We start from the raw sequence: 26,328 nt of genomic DNA on the forward strand, positions 1-26,328 counted from the left end.
TCAGCTTCATGAGAACAGAGCCCTAAGCTGTCTGCTTTTATCCTGTATCCCCAATGTCCAGAACAAGAAATGAGCACATAACAGGTACTCAATAAATGCTGTTGAGTAAATTAATAAAGAGTAGAACTTAATAAGCATTTGCTGACTGGAAAAGAAAGTAATTTTTAATTATTATTACCTAAAACCTATAATGATATCATTATCTAGAACTAAACAGTGATCAGAGATGAAAATCACTATAAAACATAAATCTCCTTCTCATTCCTGCTCCCTCGATTTGGGCTGAGTACGAAGCATCAGAGGGCAAGACTTGCAAGTCCCAGCAGTATGCCCACGTGAGATGCCCCCGCCAGCGCTCTCCCAGAACAGGGTGGGGACCGAGACAGCCGCACAGAGGCCGTACAGCCTCGTCCAGCAGAGGGAAGTCAGGAGAAGGGATATGAGACACAAGTGCACGTGAGTCTCTGAGACCTACGGCAGGTGAGAACCCGTGCAGGGAGCCCCTCCCTGGGTCATTCGCGTGTGGACGCTGCGAAGGGGAGGAAGGCAAGGGTGCAGGCCGGCAGAGAGCAACAATGTGGATGGTGACGGCTATCTTTCTTCTCCTCTCCTTTTTGTTTGGTTCGGTGATGTGGTGAGGGGATACTTCCTTACCAAAACCAATTCACATTAAAATTCACATAGAACATCTGGACTCCACGCACATAACTGAATCTGTTGGCTCACTAAGGGCAGCCCATGATCGCTGAAGGTGGAAAGGATACTAAGAATCACGACTAGGTGTTCATTTAAGACGTGCCCAAACTGCAAAGACACAGGAAGGAGGAAACAGATTTGGGACAGTGGTGATGCCTGAGGCCAGAGGGACAAAAAGGGACAGGATCAGTCAGCTGTAGCTGTAATATCTTTTACTACTTAAAAAAAAGAAACAGGAAGAAAAAGCCTGAAACACATCTGGCGGGGCCAAGGCCTTGGCTGCTGGCGATGGTGGCTCCATTACCTTCTGCATGTTTGCAATGGGAGATAATAAAAATACTTCAGAAGAAGGAAATAACAACAAATATACAATCTGAACCATCTGTAAGTCTCAAGAGGGTAAACAGGAGTCTTTAACAGGAGATTTTTTTTTTCCTTTTTTGCTTGGGGAGATGACAGACAAATTTTTAAAAATCATGCAGGTCAATGGCAAACTTTGGCTTAGAGATTTATAATTTACAATCTTTCTGTAGCAATCCTACTAAAATAAAATTCTGAGCAACCCAAGAACTGTCCAGAAAGATTCTGCAGCCCTGGGGACCTCGTCCCTCTGGAAGACGGTGCCTCTGAACAACGGCAGAACCTTTCAGGGTGAGGAGGCAGCCCGCGAGGAGGCCCTACTTTTAGACCTCAGGGCACCGAGGAGAGACCTCTAAGTGAACCACTCAAGGGAGAGGCCATGAGCCTCACTCACTCAGGCCCCTGAACGTGCCGGGGGCTGGGTCGGGGTGGTGGGCAGAGGCGGGCACCGCCGGGCCTGCTCTTAGCTTAAGGCCCGCACGGGGACAACACGGCACTCTCCTTGGTGTTAGTCACCGAGGCACGTGCAATTCACAAAGATGATGGAGTGGGGGATGCAGGGAGAGTTCCAAGTCCTCGCCCCTCTCCGGAGAAGACAGCTGTCCCACTGCTTCACTACAGGCTGCAGGCGCTCCAAGCCCTCTTCTCTCTGGCTGCTCAGCTGGTGGGCGCGCTTCCTACTAAGAAGGGGCGAGAGGAGAGGAAGCCCACTCCAAGGAGGCGCCCACTGGAGCCACAGCACCCCCCGGAAATCACGGGCGCAGTACACGCGGAAGAGCCTGGTTCGCTTGCTGGGCTCCTGGGGCAGGTCGCCTGGGAGCAAGGCTCATTACCTACTTCTCCCCGTCAGCCTGAAAGGAGCACTCCCCAGCCCCAAGATTAAGTTCACTCAACCGCCCACAATGCTAATGGCTCCCGGAAGCCCTAGTTTATGCAGAGTTTGTTCTTGGTCTCAGCTGATTCCCTCTCAGGCTCCTTTATTAGAGGTTTCAGAGTTATGGGAGGTTTCACTGAATGGGCAAACTTCATCTTTTTCAATAAGTAAATTTACAGACCCCCAAACTTAGTTCATTTTTCAACATAAAATACCAACATACCAACACGTTAAATATTGAAACTCCCTTAAATGTACTGCGCAGCCATCTTCTAACAGTCAAGTCTGGTGGCTCCCTTCTGATTACTGCTAGTTTGGGAGCAGCATTTTGCTAGCGAACTGGAATTCATCAGGAATTCATGGCATGTTCACAGAAGAAAGTGAAATTAGTGTTATGAATGGCATGTCATTATGCTATGCACCCAGTTACATAAACACCCTGGGTGCTCAGCCAGGGTGTGCCTCTTCCTAATCACGCAGGGACCCGAAAGATACGACCTGTCAAAGAAACTCACCAGAAACAGCTTTCCCCCTGACAGCCAGACTCACAGGCTTATCGGACGTGTGCAACCTTTGGCTGCCTCAGACCCTGGAGTCCCACCTGGGACGTAGTATGTACCGGCTGCAAGGCCAGGAAGTGACCCCCACCCCCCAACCAACCTCCAAGCTACTCAAATACCAGCAGGAAGGCAGTGTTTAATAATGAAGCAGTACTTAGTAATAATGCTCCCGGTCTCCTCGACAAGGGAAGATCAGCTACGGTTTAGCAGGCTTTTCACCAGACGCCTGCACCTGCTGACCAGTGTCCCGCCACCTCTGCTAAAGCTGATGCCCGAATTCCACTCCTGTCAACTCAAACCTGTCACTTTAGGAGACCATGAAAATCAACGTCAACTGCATCTCTTGGAGAAAAGGAAGGACAGGAAAGACTATCAAGGGCTATAATCGTGGGGCTTGGTGGCGGCATCCCACCCAGGTTCATATATGCAGGCACAAATAACCACAACAAGTGAAGAACGACTGGGGGTGGGTGGTGGAGGAGGAAAATCAGTCTTTAATTCCACCACATTGGCAGAGGATTCCAAACTTTAAGAAAGCAGTAAGAATGAAAACCAAATCCCAGGGTGTCTGAGGGCCGCTAAGGCTCTCGGGACGCCTAGGAAACAGCAATGGCTCAGTTTGGTATGGTGCTTTCAAGAGTCTAGCCTGAAACTCCCAGAGTCCTAGGCTCTGGGCCCTGAGCCGGTGGCCCCGGGCTGACTGACCAACTGACAACGGCTGCTGAAAGCTCAGAAACATGGGAGGGAGGTCAACCAGAGCCAAGAGGGTGGAGGCAGAAAGAAATCCTTTGGGGCCTTAGAGAAGAATCTTCTAAATTCAGTTGTTTTCTAAAGATTAGCTAATTTGAAAATAAGAATTAAAACTTATTCAACCCCAGCCTATTCCTCCCACCAAACTTTAAATTTTCCCTTTCGAAATCCAAAAAGGATTGCATCAAAGCTCTGCTATGTGAGCAGCTTTTTTTCAACGCCAGGCCACACTGTCCCATGCGTCGTTATAATACCCCCCCTTCCCGATTCTGACACTGTTCCATTCATTCCAGGAATATAATCCCACCCAACAGAGCCCCCTCGAGCGTGGCCTGATGACCCCACGGGTTGAGAAATCTCCAGGTGCTCGGACAGCTGAAGGGAGAGTCTTTGCCGGGGAGGGAAGGAGGAGGGCAAGATGCCCAGGTCACTTTGATGAGTAGCGGATACAGCCTGATCAAATGGGTTCCTTGTGCTCTACCTGGAATGAAGGGAACCACCTGGCACACATGAGATTTTAGACAGAGGGCTCAGCTTCCTCGTCAGATGACTCTCAAATTCTGCAGATCATGTGTCCACGTAGGCTTTGCTCTCCCCGTTTTAACCATATTTTAGACCAACCCCCAGCTAATGAGTTGTCAGACTAGATCATGCTTGCCTGCATCCGTTCCAAGGATGCTGATTAAACAACTCCAGGGAAAAGGAACCATTATCCTGTTCAGGACAAACCTCAACTGATTACCGTGGTGCAGCGGGGCTCGCCCTGGATAAACAGCACAGATGGGAAGCAAGCTGTCAGCTCCAAGAAATCACCTCCCTCGTGGGCGGTGCACTCTGTTGTTCTAATTCACTAAAAAGGGCACCCTTGTGGTCTGAAGCCAAGGTTTCAAAGGGCCCAGCACCCTGGAATACATCCCCCAGAATGGAGGACCTAGTTTCGCATCGGGGATGAGAACAGTGACCTGAAAAGCACGCTGATGAGGCCGACCTCTGGTCACACGTCAAAGGCAGACTATGCTGTCCGTCCTACAGACTACAGTGCTGGTATAAAGACATGTGCAATGACGAAAAGGATCAGATATTGGCAATAAGGACTCTAGCCAGGAGACTTTGAGACATGTGGAAAAAACAACAGATAAGAACACCGAAAAAAGAAACGTATCGCGCATTTGTATGGTACAAATGAATGTGTGAGGAGAGCCATGAAAATGCTAGCAAGATTAAGAAATGGGAACTAGGGACTTCCCAGTCCCCAGGAGTTCCCACTACTTCCCAGTAGTTAGGACTCTGCGCTTCCACTGCAGGGGGCGTGGGTTCGATCCCTGGTCATTGGGGGGTGGGGGGGCTAGGATCCTGCATGCCCCCCCGCATGGCACGGCCAAAAAAAAAAAAAAAAAAATAAGGGAACTAAACTAGCCCTACCAGATATTAAGACATATTATACAGCCATAACAATTAAAAGTCTGATTCTGGCATATGAAAAGACAGACCAATGGAAGAGAGCAGACCTAAATACATATGCAAATTTGGTATACCTCAAATACACAGGAAAGGATGAGTTTAGTAAATGGCATAGGAAGCACAGGTATATTAAACATAATGAGATACCATCTTCACCAATCAGTGACAGGGATGTTTTTACAAGTCTGAGAATACACTGCTGCTGAGGGGAAGGGGAAACACGCACTCTCACAGCATTGCTGGTGAGAAAACACATCTGTACAATTTCTAAAGAAAGTAATTTGGCAATATCTACACAAGCTTTAAATACACATAAACTCCAATCAGTTCTAGCAACTTACCTTGCATATGCTTGGACTGTACTCAAAGAAGTATGTGCAGTGTATTTTCAAAATGCCAGTCGTGACCCACCAGTGGGTCTATGAAATAAACTCAGTGCATTATGACCAGGAGTTTCAAAAACAATGAAACAGAACAGAATGGTATATAAAGTATCAGAATGCGTTACGTACAGTAAGAGTAAGTAGGGTTTCATGAACCTTCTGTTCCTAGTGTGTGTACTGGATGGTGATGTAAAACTTTTTTTTTTTTTTTTTTTACAGTGGGCTATTTTTTTTAAAGGTTTGAAATCCACTTTACAACAGCATTATTTATAATAGCAAAAGACTGGAAACAGCCTAAAAGTCGGCCAGCAGGGGACTGCTTAAATAAATGATGGTCCATCCACGCTAGGCAGTCATTAATCAGAATGCGGCAGCTCTAAATGTGCTGCCATAAAACAACCTCCAAAATATATTACTAGGTGGGAAAAGCAAGATGCAGAACAGTGCAGATTATGCATCGTTTGTGTTTTTTTTAAAGAATATAAACATATATATACTGGGGAACTCTGGGAGAAACTGGTCACAGCGGTTGCCTCTGGGCAGGGGAACTGAATTAGGAGACAGAATTATGCTTCACGGCAATTCATTTTTTTTTTTTAAACCATGTGCATGCATTACATATTATTAAAAAAGTACATACACCATCTGGGCCCATCCCGACAATCCACCTATCTGCACCCTCAACGACAGCCTGGTGCAGCGGAGCAGACAGTGGAATCGGAGCCTAGTTCCCATCAATTACTCACTATGTGATCTTCAGCAAGAAATTTTATCCCTCTAAGCCTTCATTTCTTTAATGCAAAAATGCAGCTGAAAGCAGTATCTGCCCTGAGGACTAAGGTGAGGTTTAAAAGAAATGAAGGTTGAAAAATGCCCCAGCAAACAGTAGGAACTCAGTACATGTTAATTTCTCCCTTCCCTTCATGGACTCTTAATGACTGTTTATATGATGACCACAAAACCATATATATCAACTCCTTTACAAAACTACAGTTCGGGTTTGGAAATATACGGGTATGACGTGATCCCATTTTTGTTTAAAAACTGTGTGTATATATGTATTATACACACACACACACACACACACACACACACACAAATGTGATTTTATCTATAGAAAGAAAGCCACGTACCAGACTTGTTTTGGGGAGGTGCTATTAAGGTGGTCTTTCACTTTAAAAATAACCATCTATTGTGTGAATTTTCCTCACTTAGGATAAATTACTTTCATATAAGAGATTTTTTTTTAAAAGGAAGAGTCTTAGTGTAAGAAATACATCCAAAACCCAACAGACGATCCACTTATCTTATGAACCTGCTGATAACCAAACTCCAGCAGGACAATCAGAGAACCACATCAGCCCGTGGACTTGTAATGTCACATGATCGGTCCTCAACGGAGGGTCTTTAACAAGGCTAGTGGGATGATGCCTGCTGTTTCAAACATCCTCTTGGTTGAGCTTTGTCGCAAAACCTTATCAACCTAGCGGCAGGACCTCTTGTCCCCACCCTGGCCCATCGGCTCCCCTGCCTGGGGCCCCCTACCTTGCCATCAGAAGCAGTGTTGATCCTGTAGTGGTACACCCTCCCTTCGTATCTCAGCGAGATGGACCTCTGCCCAGGACTGCTCTCGCTCTCCCGAACCAAGAAGCTGCCATTGATCCCACTGCTCAGCAAGTACTCAGCGGCGTTGCGGGACACGGGCCCATGGTACCAGGAATGTTTCTCCAGACTGTTGACTGGCGTGATGTAGTTGCTTGGGACCCACCCTTGGCCATTTTTAGTTTGGGCTTCACACCACTCCCCATTGTGATTGTAGCCTAAGACCCGGAGCTTTTCACCTTAGAAGAAAAGAACCAAATCAGACATATCAGTTTTAGAAGCTAATTCGTTCATTCTCATGTACTCTTCTATGATTACTAAAGATCTCCAAGTTCCTAAATACCTATTTCATTTTAACAAGTCCACATAAATATATGTATTTACAAGCGTATGAGTATGAAGCTTCCTGTTTATATTGAATATGCAGATAAATATATAGCCTCAGTTTTTATAAATCTATTACTCAAGTGCTTTGTTTCTAATATAAGGAAGCTTTTAGTGGAAAGATACTTTTTCTTAAAAAAAAAAAAAAAGTGTTTTCAGTGTTTGGTCCAGATGTCTTTTTCAATATAAAATAGGGAAAGCTCTGTTTTTGCCAAGAACTATGCAGGAACTCTTCTCCTTAAGGAAAAGTGACGCTTGTAAGGATGCTGTTAGTTTTTCGGGTCTCTCTGCATTCCAAACTAAAGCTGCTCTTTCCGCCAGCAAAGGGGCAGCCAGTCCGGGTCCGGCTTCCCCGGATTTCTGTCTCTTGCAACGATCACCAGCTGCCCACAGATCTTTTACCTTTAGTTATGCTTAAAGTGTTATCCCCACTGGCCACAAAATCATACAGTGCAACGAAAAGGTTGGGGTCATTTTCGCTGGGACCAGCGAGAAGGTTTTCCTTAGAGTTCCAACGAGCTGCTTCGCTCAGACCTTGGGGCTCGAAGTCAGATGCTACTGGCCTCTGAAGGGCTTCTGGAAGAGAAAGAGAGAAACAGAAGAAAGAAACAGGGAAGAAAGTTTTATTCTCAGGAGCAAAAAAGTCTGTGTATCCAACATTATATATATTCTTAATTTATTTCATTTCTTAACATCTGCACGTATTATCTATTAATCAGAAAGGTGATTTAAAAAAATGGACTCTTCCTTTCCCAAATCTTGTGAAAAACCCTAAATATTTACATTCCGGAGTGGTAACTACCGTTCCCAAATGGTTTAAACTTTTTAAGTTTACTAATTCAAAAAATTCAACTAGAAATAGAGACAGTCCATCCTCACACGTCTTTGCCGTTGCTTATGTTATAACATGGAGCAAAAGTTTCTTGCTTTAAAACATTTTTAAATGTAGGAAAGTTAATAAACGTGCATAATTTAAAAGTCAAATAGTGCTGAAGAGCTTATAATGAAGGACAAACAGTTTCCATCCCACTCCCCTCTACACCCAGAGGCAACAGCTGTTTTCTTGGTGACCACCTCCATCTCTCTGAACAGAAGCTATATCATTATACCCATCTCTCCTGCACCAGCCTCTACTGGTCACCTTTGCATTTTCAGTAACAGACTTACACTTTTATTTCTTTTTCTTCCTGCTAGAGACCGTATCTCTCAACTATTTACCTCACAAGATAAGGATATTAACATCCTACCCTTCCTTCCAGCTTTCCCCCCTCTACACTCGAAGTACGGCCTTCTTTACATTTTCTTCCACTTTGTGTAAAAGAAATTCTGTTCTTCTATTCTTTAATAAAGTCTTTCATTTTTGTCTATAGGTAGATTCTAAAGGTTGAAAACCAATCTACATCTTTTACGTTAGGAATGTGTGACTATTACTCACTACAGGGTTAAATACACTTCAATATTTTTTCCTGAAGTTTTTTCTTGTCTTTTTTTTTTTTTGAACTATGTTCAAACTCTCCATGGGTCGTTTCACACCAGCAAATCTACTCCAAGTAGATCTTAACAGTTATAGAATATTATGGCTAAGAAATCAAACTTTTAAAAAGGGGGAAAGGGGAAAATTCTAATTTGAGAAGAATGGAAAGACCTACCATCTGTTTACACCAAACATAAATGGCAACAGAACAAAATTGTTTTAAATTTCCCTTTTTATGGATTTAGAGGACCCCCAAACATCTTTTCTTGGGCAGTAACACCCAGCTCAGGGATGGGCGTGATTCTGCAGTACTCACTTCAAAACAGACACTGGAGGCACCTGATACATCTGAGAGACTAGCCTAAACTTCCGGAAACACAACTGGAGAACTTTCAGAAACAAACATTCTTTAAACTATCTCTTTGGAATAAACCAATAGAACATAAATAAGAAGGCCTCTCAATTCTAGCTTTTGTACTACTGACTATAGTGCACCTTCAGGAATTGTTTTTCTAAAAGAGAAAATCCCAAATTACGTCACTACTATGCTTGGTAATTTCGTTTTATGAATCTTGAGGGCAAAGATAATTTCAAGGAAGAGCATCTTGTAACACTACCATTTCCTAGAACGTGCAAAAGGCTTAGTGATGCGTTAGGCCCTGTTCTCTGAGTACTTACTTACAGCAGCTCTAAAAGTGTATCTAGTGCCATCGTGATCACAGACTGACCGATTAACCAAAAAACCTGGTCAAAGCAGGGAATTTTTGAAAATTAAAATCTGTGATCCCCTAACCCCACCTGAATGTACACCGATTTGCTAGTCTTGACGACAGGGCCAAGGACTGTCCTTTTGAGTGTGGGTACGTGTTTACAGTTGGATGTTGTCTTACCATCCTACCTATAATGCATCATCTCACTTCAGCTTCCTACAGGTGGAAGAAGCAGCTGGAGCCATTCGATATGTCATCCCAGTACAACCCCTTCCAATGTTTATAGGTGTGTCACTCACACCTAGTCCTGTAGCAATTTTTAAAAAGTTACCTGCATTTACAGAGGCTATCTAAAACATTCACTTAAATTTTCATAGAGACAAATCTCTGTTCACATTTGGATTTCACTGGTTGCATATTAACCAAGTAATTAAAGCAACAAGTGTATCTGAAATAAAGAGGTGTAGAAAGAAACACAAGTGGCTCTGGGTGTGGCTGTGACTCAGGTGGTGGGAGCAATGTGTGGTAGTGGAGCGGCTGCCCTACCCCGTGGGCACCAGAGAGGCATGTGTTATGAAGGAAGCCGAGCCGCTGGTCGCTTCAGCAAGTCAGTTCGGTGAAAGCAAGTCAAAAGAGCTTCTACTGTCGTTACGTCGATATTAAGTTAAATTATTAGGCAAAGGATTCTTTTTTTTTTTCTTTACTCATTTATTTTTTTAACATCTTTATTGGAGTATAATTGCTTTACAATGGTGTGTTAGTTTCTGCTTTATAACAAAGTGAATCAGTTATACATATGTTCCCATATCTCTTCCCTCTTGCGTCTCCCTGTGCGTCCTCCCTCCCACCCTCCCTATCCCACCCCTCTAGGTGGTCACAAAGCTCCGAGCTGATCTCCCTGTGCTATGCGGCTGCTTCCCGCTAGCTATCTATTTTACGTTTGGTAGTGTATATATGTCCGAAGCAAAGGATTCTTAACATAGAAGAACTCTTGCATATCAAAAGGAAAAGATAAAACCCTCCTCTATGGAAAAATAGACCAAAACTATGAATAAGCAGCACACGGGAAATTTAAATTACCGTTAAACACGGAAAGCATGTCTACCCTCCTAATAATCAAAGAAATGCAAATTCTCCATGAAATTGGGCAGGGACATTTTCTTGAGGCTAACAGGGTAAAACTTCAATGAAATGGGCACTCTCATACAATGCTAATAGTTGGTACAGATATTGCTGTAACATTTTAGGAGAAAAACTGGAAATGTGAACCGAACTGAGTCTTTAAAGAATTCCATCACCTTTGACATACTACTAGGAATTTATCCCAGGAGACCCACACAATGATTTGTATATACTGATTTTTAAGTAACAGCACAGAAAAGGAAAGGTACACAATAAATAAAGGTGTTTATAAATAAAATGGTAAATAAATAAAAATAAATAAATGAAAAGGTATTTATAAATAAAAGGTACACAATAACAGCACAGAAAAGGAAAGGTACACAATAAATAAAGGTATTTAGCAACACGAGATAAGTTAGTTCGTGGTCCATCGATAAAATAGTATACATTCGTAAAGCCACTCAAAATATTTTTGGAAAAAATATCTAATAACTTGGAAATATACTATAACAATCCCCCATTTCATAAAAATTGAAAAAAAGTCCAGAAGGAACTATATCAAAATGTGAACAGTAGTTAATGCATGGTAGCATGTTAACAGTACCATTAACAGTAATTTAACTTGGGGTGGTGGGATTACGAACATTTTAAGTTTTCTTTATTCTTTTCTGTATTTTGGCATATGTCTCACAATGAACGTGGATTGTTTTTATAATCAGAAAACAATTACAAAAATAAAAAAACCTGTCATACATAGAAGCCAGCGGACACTTATATAATTGATCTAACATGAAAAAGCACACAGGGTGGGGAGGGAATCTCCTCAAGCTGTCCTGAGAAAGTATGTGTGCATTCCCCTCCAGTGTCCCAACTTCGTGGCCATGAGCACACGACTTGCGCGGACCAGGCCTACACAGGAAATTAAAGCAAAGTCATGAATACAGAAATGCTTTTCTTCTCAAATGCCATTTGACCTCTTCTATCAAACATTCTGCAGCATCTGGATTTGATCAAAGTTACATAATCAGGGGAAGTAGCCTGGAAAACACCTGGAATAGGCAGAACACAGATACTGGCTCAGGGGTGACTGTCGACTTAAAAGTATGGGTTAAAGAGGGACTGTCCCTAACGTGGAGACAGATGCTGAGAATTTCATGTGAGGGGATGAGGCCTTTGTCAGGAAGGAAAGGGCCTCCCACAGCTTTTTGATTCAACAGGACGTCAGGAAATCCAAGGCAGCCTTTCAATTTTCCTCTCCAATTCTTGCTCCATTCCACAAATTAATGGCCAAAGCCCAAAGGGAAGTATTGCTCATGCTTGCCTCTGGATCGAGACACTGAAGTATAGCTACAGTCGAACACCAAAACCTTCCAGTGAATTCCCAATCCAGGCTGATGTCAAAATTGACTCACAATGTATAAATGCCAAGTTCCTTGCTTCATTTCACAGTGAACTATGCTTGTCAACCTTAAAAATGATCACAGTTTACAAGGCCAAAGTTGCAGAATGTACTTTAAATCTTCCTTGCTTAATACATGAACTTCCTGCCAGTCCCAGGTTAGACCCCCTAAAAGAAGCTCAAAGGATTCATTAAAAAAGGATGCCCCAAACAGCTCCCCTCTTCTGTTCTGCCAATGGAAAAAGGAATCTTAGCATCTATTATTCTTAAAAAGTTTAGTTAACGTTTTCTGCAGCATCCTGAGTTATATTTTTAAAATATTTTTTATATCTTCAAAAATGTCTCCCATCTCATTGAAAATCCTTTTGTTATTTCACCACATCTTTAATGAAAAGGTTCCTACTCACCAATAAAACTCAGGAAAAGTCATACACCAAGAATGGTGCCATCTAAAAACATGCCTCCAAAGCTCTAAAAAGCTAAGGCTCCAACCATGAGAATAGCAAACTGAAAATTCTGTAAGAACAATGCCACAGAACGCACTGGATCTGTGCGTGATTAACTTATTTGGACAGTATTCTAAGAAAATAGCTTGGGTCTTTAAAGTACAATTTAAAGAGCATTTTATACAAAGATAATCCTTTCTTAAAGTTGTGAGTCACTGATCAAAAATGTTTACAAAAGATTCTCCCATATGGCATATCTGTCTAGACTTTCAGGGGCTGCTGCTGGAGCTGCCACTGGCAAAAAGCAGGAGGAAGTAATGTGCTACTGCAGTCCCGAGGGGAGGGGAGGGGAGACTTCACCTCCAGGAAAAACATCCCTGGGAAGCTTCCTACCTTCCTGTTGGCGCTCGTGCCCAAGGTCACGGTTCCTTCTCGAGTGAGAGCAGCCAGCTCCGTGGCAGTCATTACTATCCACACTGGGGCTCTCACTGGGGTTCAGGGTGGGGGAGGGGCGCGAGGGTGGGGCGTGTCGCGGGTGATAAACATTCCCTTCACTTTTGCTCACATTCAATCATTGAAACCCTGGTTGCTTCAGTCTCATTTCCTTTGTGGGCCCTGCATTATTATGCTCTAGCTCAAGGAATCTCTGTAATTTAAAAATCTATAAAACAGATCCTTCAGAAAAGAAGGAAGCCTTCGTGTTTTATTTCATACTCGGTTCCAGCTGATGAGATCACGCTCAGACTATTTAACAGTCTAATACAACTTTTTATGATATGAGCTTAGAGGAAAAGTATTATTTCCCACAATCTGAACTCGATGAAAGCCATTTTATCTACATTCTACATGGTCCTTTATTTTGTAATTTACACCCTCACCCGGAGCAGTTAAAATTATTAAAAAAAAAACAAGTTTAGCTGAATATAGCCTTGGCATTAAGTTCTCACTCTGAACAAAATGTTCCCAGCGCCCCAAAACACTGTGTCAGCTGCTGGGGAGCAGGGGTAGGGCAACGTGGTAACGATGCAAGGAATCATCACACAGCCTCTGCTCCTTGTGGGAGAAACACAGTTCATGAAAACTGACACACCCTCAAAGCAAAAGTCTAATAGAAGATGGGCACTGTCCTGCGGATTAATTGATAAGGACACGGACACTGAGGGCCAGGAGTTGTGAGGGGGGCGAGCTCAGTAGGAAGGAGGTGGACCCTGAACGAGACCGTGCCTGGCAAGAGAAGCAGGGTTATTAACACAGGGACCCACGGCTAGCCTGACACATCAAGGCTGCTAAGGGAGGGGTCTTCAGTTGGGCTGTGTTGTGGACCCTCTGGTGATGCCCAGGGACTCCTTCTCAGAATACAGTTTGTAACTGCATCAAATACATATGCAGCACTGCAAAGGAAAACAACTCTACTGAAACAGTCCTCAAAATATTTTTAAAGAAGTAATTTGTGATACGGTGCTTCTTTATTAATGCATTAAATATATGCTCCTTTATTAACACCTTAAATAACAAGCTCTAGTAGTAGCTACTGTCAGTTCAAAGTGGTGATGAGTGTAAGTAATAATTACAATTGTTACATGATATGAAAATATCTGATTTCTACTGGTGGCAAAGTCACAAGTACTGCTAATATTACTGTGCTTTGTTACCTACGTTCTCAAAAGAATAATATACTGATTTTCAGTTATGTTTAGTGAAATAAAGTTTTAATATTTTTCCATCCAAGGACATGGAGGCTCCGAATTCCACGCCAGACCCCGAGGGCCTTGCAGGTTCACAACTGCTACACTACAGATTTGGTTCACTAGAACCCCAGTAACCTGACAGGGAGAGGGGCGTAGAAAGGGCGCTGCAATAAATTAGCTCAAAGCCCGCATTATTCAGTTTTCTTTTTAGATAAATGCAGTTGTATTACTTCCCACTTAGGGGCATTGTAGGTAATAAATTGAATGGGTTTCTTAGAGAAATCTCCTTTAAAAAATAAAAAGTTAAAAAACAAAGTTATTTAAATTAGCCCAAGGTCTAACTGTGTCTGGGAATCTTTTTACATATTTATAATGTTCCTAGCCAATTTTAGAAAACAGAATTCTCCATCCTAACCTCTGTCCCCATCGGCAGTCCAGATACACAGTGCTCCCTTCTGAAGGTACACAGTCCCTGCCCCCCTCCCTCCACCAGAAAGCAAAAAAATAAAAGGAATTTTGTGTCACCTTCTAAGAATCTACTGTCAAAGAAGTCTACAGTTACTGCCAATGAAGTATAAAGACCACTGTAAAATAAGACCCTACCGTCTTCAAACCATTCTCAACCCCATCATTCACACACACCCCCTCCCCCTCTCATCCCAGTAAGTGCACACCCACAGCCTGGCCACCTTCCCTCCTAAACCTCTGATCAGTCCCGTACTTTCCACGCCCCACCACACCCTTGACTGGTTTCCCCCTTCGACCCCCCCCCCTTCATTCCACCTCCACACTGCCACCAGAGCAGTCGTTCTAAAATGCAGATCTGACCAAGTCACTCTTCTGTTAAAACCCACTGAGATGGCTGCTGGCCAAGAGGCAGAACAGAAACCTTGGGAGGCAGCTCTGCCTGTCAACGCTTAGTCACATTTATCAATACTAGCGCTGTCACCTGTGGCAACAGTGCTAAGGACCAGTGCTATCATGTGCCTCGCAGGATAGCGGCAGTTTGCCCATAATGCAGGCGACACTGCTCCTAGCGAGCAAAACGGGCCCTCAGAAAACGGCGGGGCTTGTTACTGCCACCACCTCTACAGGAGAAGTCGGCGCTCCAGAAGCAGCACCTTCCCCCCGCCGACACCCACTCTTCACCCAGCCTCCCCAAATGCCTTGCAGTTTCCCTGCTGCTGCCTCAGCTGTGTGCACCTGGACAAGGGCCAGTCACTCCCCCTGGAATGCCTTCCCAGCCCACTCCTATCCTGCGCCCTCACGCCCTCTAGGAAACCTCTGACGGGTCCTTCTGCCTCCCTACCGCCTCTCCTCCCGTTGACTACTTCCCCTTCACCTCATCTGGGGAGCACTTGGTGTCTGATAGGGACACAGTAAGGAATCTGTTCCCATGTCCCTTGCAGTACAGTAAGCCTGGGCTCCAGGGTGGACAAGCCTTGTTCAAATCTCAGCCCACCATGTCTTTAAGATATTAATTTCTGAGCCTCAGTTTCTCAACTGCACGATGGTTTCAACCTAGCTGGGCTGTCAGGAGGGGTCAACGCATACTGCATGCAGAGAATTTTTGCACAAATGCGGGAGTGGTACCTGGCACCAGGGCACTGCACTACAGGATAATTATTCCTTCTCTTATTATTGTTACCACAATAATGTGAATTCCTTTGGGGCAGAGACCAAGCTTTCTTATCAGAGTCTTCAGCACCTGCCTAATGCAATGCAGGACATACAGCACCACCGCGCAGTGTTTCTTAAAATGAACTCAGGTGTAAGAACACCCTGTACTTGTTTGTCTTTAGCAAGAAGGTAAAAATATTAAGTCATGATTGAAGAGTGCACCTTAATTATCTGTTAACCTGAATTAAGAAAAGCAGAAATGACAGACAGTAAAGATGAAAAGCAAATGCAACCTGACCAGGAAAACTTTTATAAAGATCTGGGAAATACAGTAACTTTTTAATGGAATGTAAACCATGGCTAAGATCCTAAAACAAGATGTAACAGGAAAGTACATTTCTCTGTGCTTTCAAAAGAAATAGGATTTGTTACAGTCTCCTAACAGGCAGACACCCGGTGAGATCCGATGCCTCCACACACTTCTTGTCTGTGGGCGAAGAAAGGTTCCATGAATCCCTGCACTGGCCCAGATGCAAACTGTCCACAGTGAGCCTGCTGACCATAAAAGCATTTTTATTCTGTCACAGGCCATTTGCAACAGACTGAAAGCCTTCCCCTCTGCCTGCCAGGCCTGGGATGGCTTGAAAGCACTCATTTCACAATGCCTGTTCTCTTCTGAAGCATCATCAAGGCTCCTGGGCCAGTTTAGACCCGACTTAAGTGAAGGGGCTGCCCAATGGCAGGCAAGTTCCCCAGAAGGTCTCATTAGCCATTATTATTCCTATTGCTAACTGGAGTAAGTGAACATGACCCCCAAACAGGCATTTTGGCTCCAAAAAGCAATGGCTAATTCTACTCATGGCCTGCCTTTAAATTAAATTTTAAGGTATTCAATGTACAATGCTATCAGGTAAATTTGAGGACTGGTGAGACTGATAAGGATTAGGTCTCCAAAGAGAATTTAAGAGTAATAAGGCTAAAGTTTATGTCACTGAACGTGAGTGAATAACAGCTAGTACCGAGTGCAGTTGAGAGGGCACGAAGTGGAAGCAGAGGTGAAGTGACTCACCTGCTCTCCCTCCAGTTACCCATCCACAAGCCACCTGTCTGTCAGTCTGTCGGTGTCACTCAGTCTCCAGCACTGCTCTCTCACGATCTGGCTCTTTTTCCTTTTCATCTCTGGATCTCTTCCCTGCCAACCCCCATCCCCACTCTGCCCCTGTTCCAGCCCCCACCCTTTCTTTCCCTCTTATCTTGACTTCTTGTCTTTGTCTCCCAGTCTGTCTGTATCTCTCCCCTCTGTCTGTCTTCTCTATCACCACCACCCAACATACAGTATCACAAAGTATCGAAGGTGTGGATTAAGAAAGAAGGATTTGAGGGCTTCCCTGGTGGCGCAGTGGTTAAGAATCCGCCTGCCAATGCAGGGGGCACGGGTTCGAGCCCTGGTCCGGGAAGATCCCACATGCTGTGGAGCAACTAAGCCCGTGCGCCACAACTACTGAGCCTGCGCTCTAGAGCCCGTGAGCCACAACTACTGAGCCCGCGTGCCACAACTACTGAAGCCCACGCGCCTAGAGCCCGTGTTCCACAACAAGAGAAGCCACCGCAATGAGAAGCCCACACACCGCAACGAAGAGTAGCCCCCGCTCGCCGCAACTAGAGAAAGCCTGCGCACAGCAACGAAGACCCACCGCAGCCATAAATGAATGAATGAATGAAAAAGAAAGAAGGATTTGAAAACCAATTTCAGAGAATAACAACTGTCATTATCCGAGGACGAAGTTAGTCTTGCAAAAGTCAGTAACTAGCAAGCTATTCTTCCAAATGGTTTAGGCAAGAAAACAAGACTGACCATAAGTGATAAATGTTAAAGATGGGCGATGAGTACAAGGAAGTTCATTATGCTGTCTGCTTTTGTTACAGGTTTAAAAGTTTTCCACTAAAAAAAAGTAAAAAACAAAACAAGCGTTTCCCTGGTGGCGCAGTGGTTGAGAGTCTGCCTGCCGATGCAGGGGACGCAGGTTCGTGGCCCGGTCCGGGAAGATCCCACATGCCGCGGAACGGCGGGGCCCGTGAGTCATGGCCGCTGAGCCTGCACGTCCGGAGCCTGTGCTCCGTAACGGGAGAGGCCACAACAGTGAGAGGTCCGCATACTGCAAAAACAAAACAAAACAAAACAAAACACAACTAACCTAAGAATTTATTTTATAAGTCATTCTTCTGGGTGTTTAATTATGATTCACCATTACAGAGGAAAAGTTAAATCCTTCCAATGTCTCATCTGATCTTCAGTTCTTGTTATACATATTTTTGGTTTTACTTTTTTCCAGTTTTATTGAGATATAATTGACATACAACATTGTATGAGTTTAAGGTGTACAACATAATGATTTGATATATGTATATATTGTGAAATGACTACCACAAGAAATGTAGTTAACATCCATCACCATACATAGTTACAAATTACTTTCCTTGTGATGAGAACTTTTAAGTTTAAGATCTACTCTCTTAGCCATTTTCAAATAAACAATACAGTATTGTTAACTATAGTCATCATGTTATATACAATGTTATGGATTTTAAAAACCTACCCATCAATAATTTTTCCTGTTTCTATTTCAGACCAGTGATTACACTGGCAAAATTACTATTTGATTTTGCAATAAAGGTAATAAGTAGTATGAAATTTTCAGTTTTTATATGTTTGGAGCTGTGGAAATACTGCCTCTAGAGAGAAGAAATAAGATGCCAACCATGAACCAATGGGATTTTTCTTCCACAATTAAAATATTCACCATGGGAATAAGAAAGGGTCAGAGGACTTCCCTGGTGGCGCAGTGGTTAAGAATCCTCCTGCCTATGCAGGGGACACAGGTTCGAGCCCTGGTCCGGGAAGATCCCACATGCCGCGGAGCAACTAAGCCCATGCGCCACAACTACTGAGCCTGCGCTCTAGAGCCCACGAGCCACAGCTACTGAAGCCCGTGCGCCTAGAGCCCGTGCTCCACAACAAGAGAAGCCTGCGCACCGCAACAAAGAGTAGCCCCCGCTCACCGCAACAAAGAGTAGCCCCCGCTCACCGCAACTAGAGAAAGCCCACATGCTGCAATGAAGACCCAACGCAGGCAAAAAATAAATAAATTTATTTAAAAAAAAAAGCGTCAGAGGAAGGGAAGATACTTTTCCTTAAAACCAAGGACAGCGAGTATTAATTATATGCATCAAAGCAAACTTGGAAACAAATTGTTTTCTTAACAAGAAAAACTATGGGTGGGTTTAGCTCTATTCTACCATCACACTTCAGCCATTAGAGAAATTGGCAATGCCAACATTTTAGACTGTGAAATATTTACTTAAAATGACAACAGCTAACATTTGCAAACATCTTGCTCTGTGCTAAACAATTTAAATGAAATCTCTCATGTGAATCTCCCAACTCAAGAAGGTAGGGACTACTCTGAGCCTTATTTTAAAAATGAGAACACCAGGCTCAGAGAGCAGAGTGCCCATGGTCACCAGCATCTGGGCCCCGGCCGGCATCTGAGCCCAGGCGGGCTGGCTCCAGAGCTGCGCGCTTCACGTGAGAATGGGACCTTGGCAATACCCTGGCCATAACACTGCCTTGATTTAAGGACATCTCAAAAGAACCTCACATCAGTATAAATACATACGTTGAGCACTTTATTGGTCTCAACACTTTCCCTTGAATCATCTCCTAGATCCTCAAAACAATCCTTGAAGGTGGGCTGGACAGAATGTTTGTTCTCTCGGTCTTTAGAGGTAAGAAAACAGAAAAGCTGAGAGATGAAAACTGGGATCGCCTGACTCCAAATTCAAAAGTATTTCCAACCAAAGTGAACTGGGGCCCTTCTTCCTCCTCTTCTCTAGAAACCTCATAGCGTTGGTATGAGAAGTGAGGATGTCTATGAAGTGCTTGGTGCCAAAGAACTGTCACATCATAAATGCTCAACAATTTCAACGTAACCCCAAATGAAAAGGACTGACTGGCTTTCTATTTGGTTACAGAAAGAGCTTCAGATTTTCTTTGTTACTAAACAAGGGAAGTATCTGATGACCTCAGAAGAGAGTATTTAGAAAGAGAGCTTAAGCTTCTCTGAGGCATAAGTTCTAAAAGTGTATCTGCGTGGCTGGCGCCACATAAAGCATTCACCAGAAAGTTAACTGTTGAAAAGAAGCGTTTAAAAGTGGGCCCTTAAAATAAATTTTGAAAGTTCAGGAAGAGTTCACTTCACAGACATTAGTTTTTGATTCCACAGTACAGAACCAGCATGCCCATGTACAACATTCATGCACAATATACGCAAACACAAATACATGAATAAATAAAAGTAAACCGGAAAAAAAAAAGAATTCAATTGGCTAATGTTCATGTTTTCTTTCACACCTCTAGGAGAGGGAAGAAAGAATCAGAAAATTCAGTGCTTGAAGTAAACCTAAGATTGTAAAGCAAAATGTGGTCATGGTGAATAGTTACTGCTATAAACATATACTTTCACAAAGTTGGAGCACAAAATTTAAATGCTATAAATGCTTATATATGCATAAAATGTTTCTAGAAGGACACACAAGAAACTCAAGTGAGGCTTCTGGGTAGGGAAACTGGATAAAGGACAGAATTTTCTTTTCACTCTCCTATTTAGAATTTTTTATGATGTACAGCTATTTTAATATACATCTACTGCTAAAGGGAATCATTTTTATCAGTATTAGGCTTCTAGAAGAGAAAAAAAGCATATCCTTGTTTCAGGCTTTAGAGTGTTTCTGAAGATACCATTTTAACATCCACAGAGAGTTCCAAAGGATATAAACAGTCACAGCTGGTAAAGCATATACTGGCTAAAACTGGGCTCTTTGGAGCCAGACAGCAAGGGTTCAAATCCCAGCACCACCACGTGCTAGCTCTGTGACCTTAGACATGTTTCCTAACTTTCAGATGCCTCAGCTTCCTCATCTATAAAATGGAAGTAACCAAAGGGCCATCATGAGAAATAAGCAAATTAAATCATACAGAATGCTGAAACAGTGCTTGGAACACAGTAAGCATGTAATAATTGTTGCTTTGACAGCTAGGCCCAAGTAGCAACAGATGCGTGATCAAGTTGCATTTATGGCTGAACTTTCTCTGATAGAATGGAAAACTTGACTATATTCAATTTTCTCCGTGACTTGGGATGCCTGGGTCCCTAGTGCATGTCAATTAAACACTGACTGATTGATTGAGGATGTCAGTAAAAACAAAAAGCCTGGATTACTTATCCAGATGTTGGCAAGTGTTTTTCCCAAGCGACTAATAGCACATCCAGTCTTTAAGAAACGATCACTGAGGTTTGTTAAATTCTCTCAACTACAAAACAGTAATTCCGTTTACTTTCTCCGATTAACCATAACAATGAAAGAAGGAAAACTCAGTCACAAAAAAGAATTCCTAGAGTGATACCTTCCTAGATGAAGCCTTAATGCAAGGCAGTCTGCTGTAATCAGAATTTTTTTTTTTTTGAGACTTGACAGTCAACATTATTTCAAGACATGCTGGAATAAGACGCATTGGATTTTGTCTCCCCTCCCCCAAAACAATAATTAGACTAGCCAGGTAAGAACTAAATCTCCTGTTTACTCCCAGGAAAACAAAACAATGTCACAGCATCACTGTGACCTAACCTTTCTTCCATCACTGCAGTTACAAAAGCCCATTCATCTACTCTGCCTTAAGTATCCATCTGCAAAATGGAGATGGTAATGCCTAACACTAACTCGTTACAGATGTAAATGAGAATGTGTCCAGAATTTTGAGCAACTTGGAAAGTAAGCAACATATTAACTGAAGATGATTTTGGCTGCTCAGATGCCAACTTTTAGGGACAAATAAACCATCTTCCCCTCTAAACGCTAGATTTTGTGAGCCCACTCCATCTGGATGCATCTTCTCCAAGGGACTAACCTTGGGCTAACAATATACACATCTCACGGCAAGAGGGGCACCTGTATCACTGGAGTTTATGGTTTGAGCTGCACATGTATGTGACTTCAGGCAGACCCTCAAGTCAAAAAGTTGGAAAGAAAACTAGGTTAGACGATTAACAAGGCCTCCGTTTACTTCGCCTTCATTTTTAAAAGAAAAACATTAAAACTTCATGGCACTACGGCAGCAGAAATTCTACTCGTTCTAAAATGAGCTTTACATTTCTATTCCTATTTCAAGTCCTGAATGAAAATGACAAACAAATGCAAGCAGGATTACATCTCTGAAGTACAATTAGCCTTTCTGCTGAAAGCAAGCAGTCTGGGATGACCAGTCCCCAAATCAGATAAATTTCAGATTCACCCTGAAGCTACAAAATGAGGTCCACTCATCATACTCAATTGGCGCTTTTTTTTTTTTCAGTTGTCACCTTACTAAGACAGAAAACAAAGACAAATAAACAGGAAAGAAAAAAATGGGATTAGAGAAGAAAAGGAGAGTAGAATGGAAAGAGGGCGAAAGTGAACCGCTCCGGGCTCTGAGGCTTTACCGAAGGAACTTAACAGGAGGTTATCCTCCTCCCTCCCAAGTACCCTGGACTCATTCAAAATACCCTCTTAAAATGCGGTGTAACTTTTCTTTTCGCCCCGCAAAAGTGAGAGAATTCCTAAGACCTCTTCGTGGTCCGTAGATAAGGGGGGGGGGAGTAGGAAGATCACTTGAAATTCTGTATCCATAAATGGTAGAGCCGTGTGCTCTTTGTACACGAGACTTAATGAAAATCATATGTTTCACAAACATGGGTTGACCTTTTTGACACATAATTCCTAATTAACGGTGGAAATTCCACAACGTGGGCTCACAAGGCCGTTCAGGCCTGTAGAGTTTGCTTTCCCCAACTTTCGGGCAGAGCCCCGCAGCCCGGGGCCCGCGACTTCGCCCTCCCGACATGGGCTCTGCCGCGGTGAGTGCGCGGGGGCCGGAGCCCCGCACCCTCCCGGCTCGCGGCAGCGCCCAAGGGCGGGCGAGGGAAAGAAAAAGAAAGAAAGAGAAAGAGTGAGAAAGAGAAAGGGCGAGAAAGGGAGAGGGAGGGAGAGGGAGGGAGAGGAAGAGGAGGGAACGCGCGCGGGCGGGCGGGCGAGGCCTAGGAAGGCCCGGCGGCGGACACGCGGCCGCCTAGACCCAGTCCCGGCGCCGGCCCCGCGCTTACCTTCCAGGTAACAGCTGGAGGAGGACGAGAGCCCCTTCTTGGATTTGCAGCCCACCAACTTCAAGCAAATTTCCAACATTTTCGCGTGCCGGCGGCGTCGAGGCCGGCGCCCTGGGCTGGCTCCGCGGCGCGGCTCAAGCCCGGCTCTCCCGGCTGGCCCCGCCTGCCCTCCCGGGCCCCCGCGGCCCCGCCATGCCGCCTCCCCGCCGCCCCGCGCGCCCGCCCGTGGCCGCGGCCGCGTCTCGGTCTCCGCTCCGGACGCGCCTGTTAACAAAGGGCCAGGAGCCCGGCCCGCGAGGCCCGCCCCCGCCGCCTTAACCCTCTCCGCGCCGCGCCGCGCCCGGACCCAGAGCTTCCCGGCGTTCTCAAGGCCTAGGCCGGCCCTGGACCGTTACCGCGGTCCGAAACCGAGGTCCCGCCAATTTCTAGGTTAAGGAAAGAGAGGGTGGTTATTTTAAGCGCGGCATTCACGGGTTCTCAACGTTGGGAAGTGTGGTCCTAACACCCCAAGAAAGACACCGACAACTACGGCAGTTGGGGAGGGCAGGCCTGCATCTCTGTGGCAGGAGGTGCCCCCAACCTGCACCACTTAAGGCCAAGTGAGTTCCACTGGGCGCGGTGCCTTGGCGAACCCAATGTCCCTAGACTGTTGGTGAATAATGCAAATTCCTCTGGAATTATCAATTCTGGTCTCATTTATACTCAGTGAGCTTACTGTGATTCAGGCTAACTCAATGGGTGTCTGAGGAATGAATAATCAGAGAGCTGCAACCCACATTACAACTACACAAGTTTGCAACACATTTGTCAAATCATACATCCAGACTAGGAGACAAAAGAGATGGGCAAGTTCAAATTCAAACATAACTTCTGATAATTTGTAAAGGGAGCTTAGTCTCCACAATGAGATCTCATCAGGGTCATGGCCTGTGTCCCTTCTTTAAGAAGCCTCATGTTCTTCAACAGAGAAGTCTTCCCTTGTTTGGTGTGTGCCACGGGGGGCCATTGTTTAAAATCCATTTCATTGCTGTACTTGGCTCAAATATTTTTATAACTAATGATAAGACAATATCATAAAATATAACAACATAATAAACAACAGTAATCACAATAATGTGTTCCTTGGCACAAAACTGGAAATCCAGATCAGTGGGAAACCATATGGAATCCAATCATATCAAATAATTTAATAAAAATCAGATAAGGACTTCCTTGGTGGCGCAGTGGTTAAGAATCCACCTGCCGGGATTCCCTGGTGGCGCAGTGGTTGAGAGTCCGCCTGCCAATGCAGGGGACATAGGTTCAAGCCCCGGTCCAGGAAGATCCCACATGCCACAGAGCAACTAAGCCCGTGCACCACAACTACTGAAGCCTGCGCACCTAGAGCCCATGCTCTGCAACAAGAGAAGCCACCGCAAAGAGAAGCCCGTGCCCCTCAACGAAGAGTAGCCCCCGCTCACCGCAACTAGAGAAAGCCCGCTGGCAGCAACGAAGACCCAATGCAGCCCAAAATAAATAAATAAATAAAATCAGATAAATTTCAGTAACTATAGGAAAGTGAAGTTATCTAAACAGTGTTAGATAACTAAATTGCAATAGGGAGAAAAATTAAGTTAGTACACATCTTAGAGCACGTGAATACTAAGAGCTGACATGTATTGAGATCTTACTATGAGTCAGACTCTTGTGAGAAGCACCCTCTGTTCATTACCACATTGCATTTGCACAACTATCCTGTGAGGAAAACAGAATTATTATCTGATTCTTCAGGTAAAAATCTGAAGTTTAGAGAAGTCAAGCACCTCGCCCAAAGTCCTGTGGCTGGAAACAGGCAGAGCTGGACTCAACCCAGGTCTACCTAGCTCCAAGGATCAGGCTCCTAACCAGTGGATTATGCAGCCCCCTTCCCACCAAGAATAAATTCCAAGTAAATTAAAGCTTTGGATATCTATATCTTTGGTTAAATAACTAAGGTTGTCATATGTTTCAGAAGCAGCCTTGGTCAAGAGACCCCAGCTACGGTGATCAGCTCTAGAGGCAAAGCTGGACTCATTCGTGGTCTAGCCTAAACTACAGTGACAAAAACCTGGGTATCTTCAGTAGACCAGGAATGGCTAAGTAACAAGATCTTCACTCAGGTCTGCCAAAACTAGTACAGGACAGTTCAAGATTGGACTGGATGTGACTAGTGTATATCACAGGGTTTCTCAGCCAGGGTGTCATTAACTTTTTAGAGATGTCCTGTAAGATTCTGATGCATGTACAAAATGTGTTTCTACTGCAAGTAAGAGACCTATGGTTTGTGTTGTAGTACCAGGTCAGGCCTCATAGGCACCTAAGAAGACACAGCAGTTCCCATCGCCTGGAGACACAGGGCTACAGGGCCACCAGGTGACAAGTGACTGTGGATGCTATCTAGATTCTGGGAGACACTATCATTCTGCTAGAGAGCGTGTTTGTAATGATAGCCAATTTGTTTAGTGTTACTTGAAACTTTCAACCTCCAGTGTAATGCCAAAAATAAAATCCCAAAGGGTGCCACCAGTACAAACAAGCTGAAAACTACTGTGTTGGTGCCAGTTTAGAAAGTTAAAGGTCTTTGGACCAGATTATAATAAAGTCTGTCATTATATAGCATTTAAGATTTAATGGGCTATATTCAAATAGGCACCTTAATGCAAAGGATTATTATGTTAATGGACATTTTTGCAATTCTAACCATATCCTTGAATTCTATCAATTAATACAGGCCCAGGTATTTGTTTGCATGTGCTGTACTTTATATTAGGATGTAAGTTTATTTTAAAAAGCTAATGACTGTTACTAATATTCTACTCTTGAGTCTAAAATGACCATATCCCTTTGGGGACTTCCCTGGTGGTCCAATGGGTAAGACTCTGCGCTGCCAGTGCAAGGGGGCCCAGGTTTGATCCCTGGTCGGGGAACTAGATCCCGCATGCATGCCGCAACTAAGAAGTCCGCATGCTGCAACTAAGAGAAGCCCTCATGCCACAACTAAGAAGTCCGCATGCTGCAACTAAATAGATGCTGCATGCCACAGTGAAGGTCAGGCGCAGCCTAAATAAATAAATAAATAATCGAATCAAATAAAATGACTTTATCCCTTTAAAAACTCTTAAAATGAGTAATGCTTATAAACTGTGTCCAAATCTTTTAAAACTTAGTTATAAAACCATACATGAACAGGTCTGGCAAAACACTCTGAATTAGCAGCAACGAATATTGAAAACATCGTCAAGCTGCACAGCACCAAATTAAACCAGTACTTTTAAATTAAAATTAAATTTAAAATGTAATTAAATTAAATTAAACCAGCTCTTTCCAGATCTGGCTTTTGATGCTCTTTGAAGCTTATTCACAAGATACAAAAACCATTCTGTTACAAGCAAATAAGAGAGCTTCAATCTCCTTACTAGAATGAAGAAAAGCCTGAGAAGGATTCCCTCTAAGCAACCTTAAACCTAAAAGCCATTAACTTAAAGAAGAAAAAAAAAAAAGGAAAACAAACAAAGAAATTAAAAAGACTGTGAACTAACGTGTTTGCTACATTACATTCAGTTTGGGAAAGGAATAAACTTTTAA

At 43.8% G+C, this 26,328-nt stretch overlaps 1 protein-coding gene across 4 annotated transcripts in view; it reads right to left on the reverse strand.

Annotated features, from left to right (window-relative positions):
• The window catches only part of ABL1 (ABL proto-oncogene 1, non-receptor tyrosine kinase), a 133,001-nt gene that overhangs the window by 21,834 nt on the left and 84,839 nt on the right, over positions 1-26,328 (reverse strand). For 3 of the 4 annotated variants that reach the window (XM_060154047.1, XM_060154049.1, XM_060154050.1), the window contains exons 2-3: positions 7,473-7,646; positions 6,630-6,925 (exon numbers count right to left, since the gene is read on the reverse strand). In XM_060154047.1, coding sequence (XP_060010030.1) covers positions 6,630-6,925; positions 7,473-7,646 — 470 coding nt within the window. Of the gene's footprint in view, positions 1-6,629; positions 6,926-7,472; positions 7,647-22,725; positions 22,881-26,328 lie in introns of those variants that run through there. The other variant, XM_060154048.1, reaches the window with a different exon arrangement.

Source organism: Lagenorhynchus albirostris, chromosome 7 (assembly GCF_949774975.1).
Source record: "Lagenorhynchus albirostris chromosome 7, mLagAlb1.1, whole genome shotgun sequence".
NCBI classification, from domain to species: Eukaryota; Metazoa; Chordata; class Mammalia; order Artiodactyla; family Delphinidae; genus Lagenorhynchus; species Lagenorhynchus albirostris.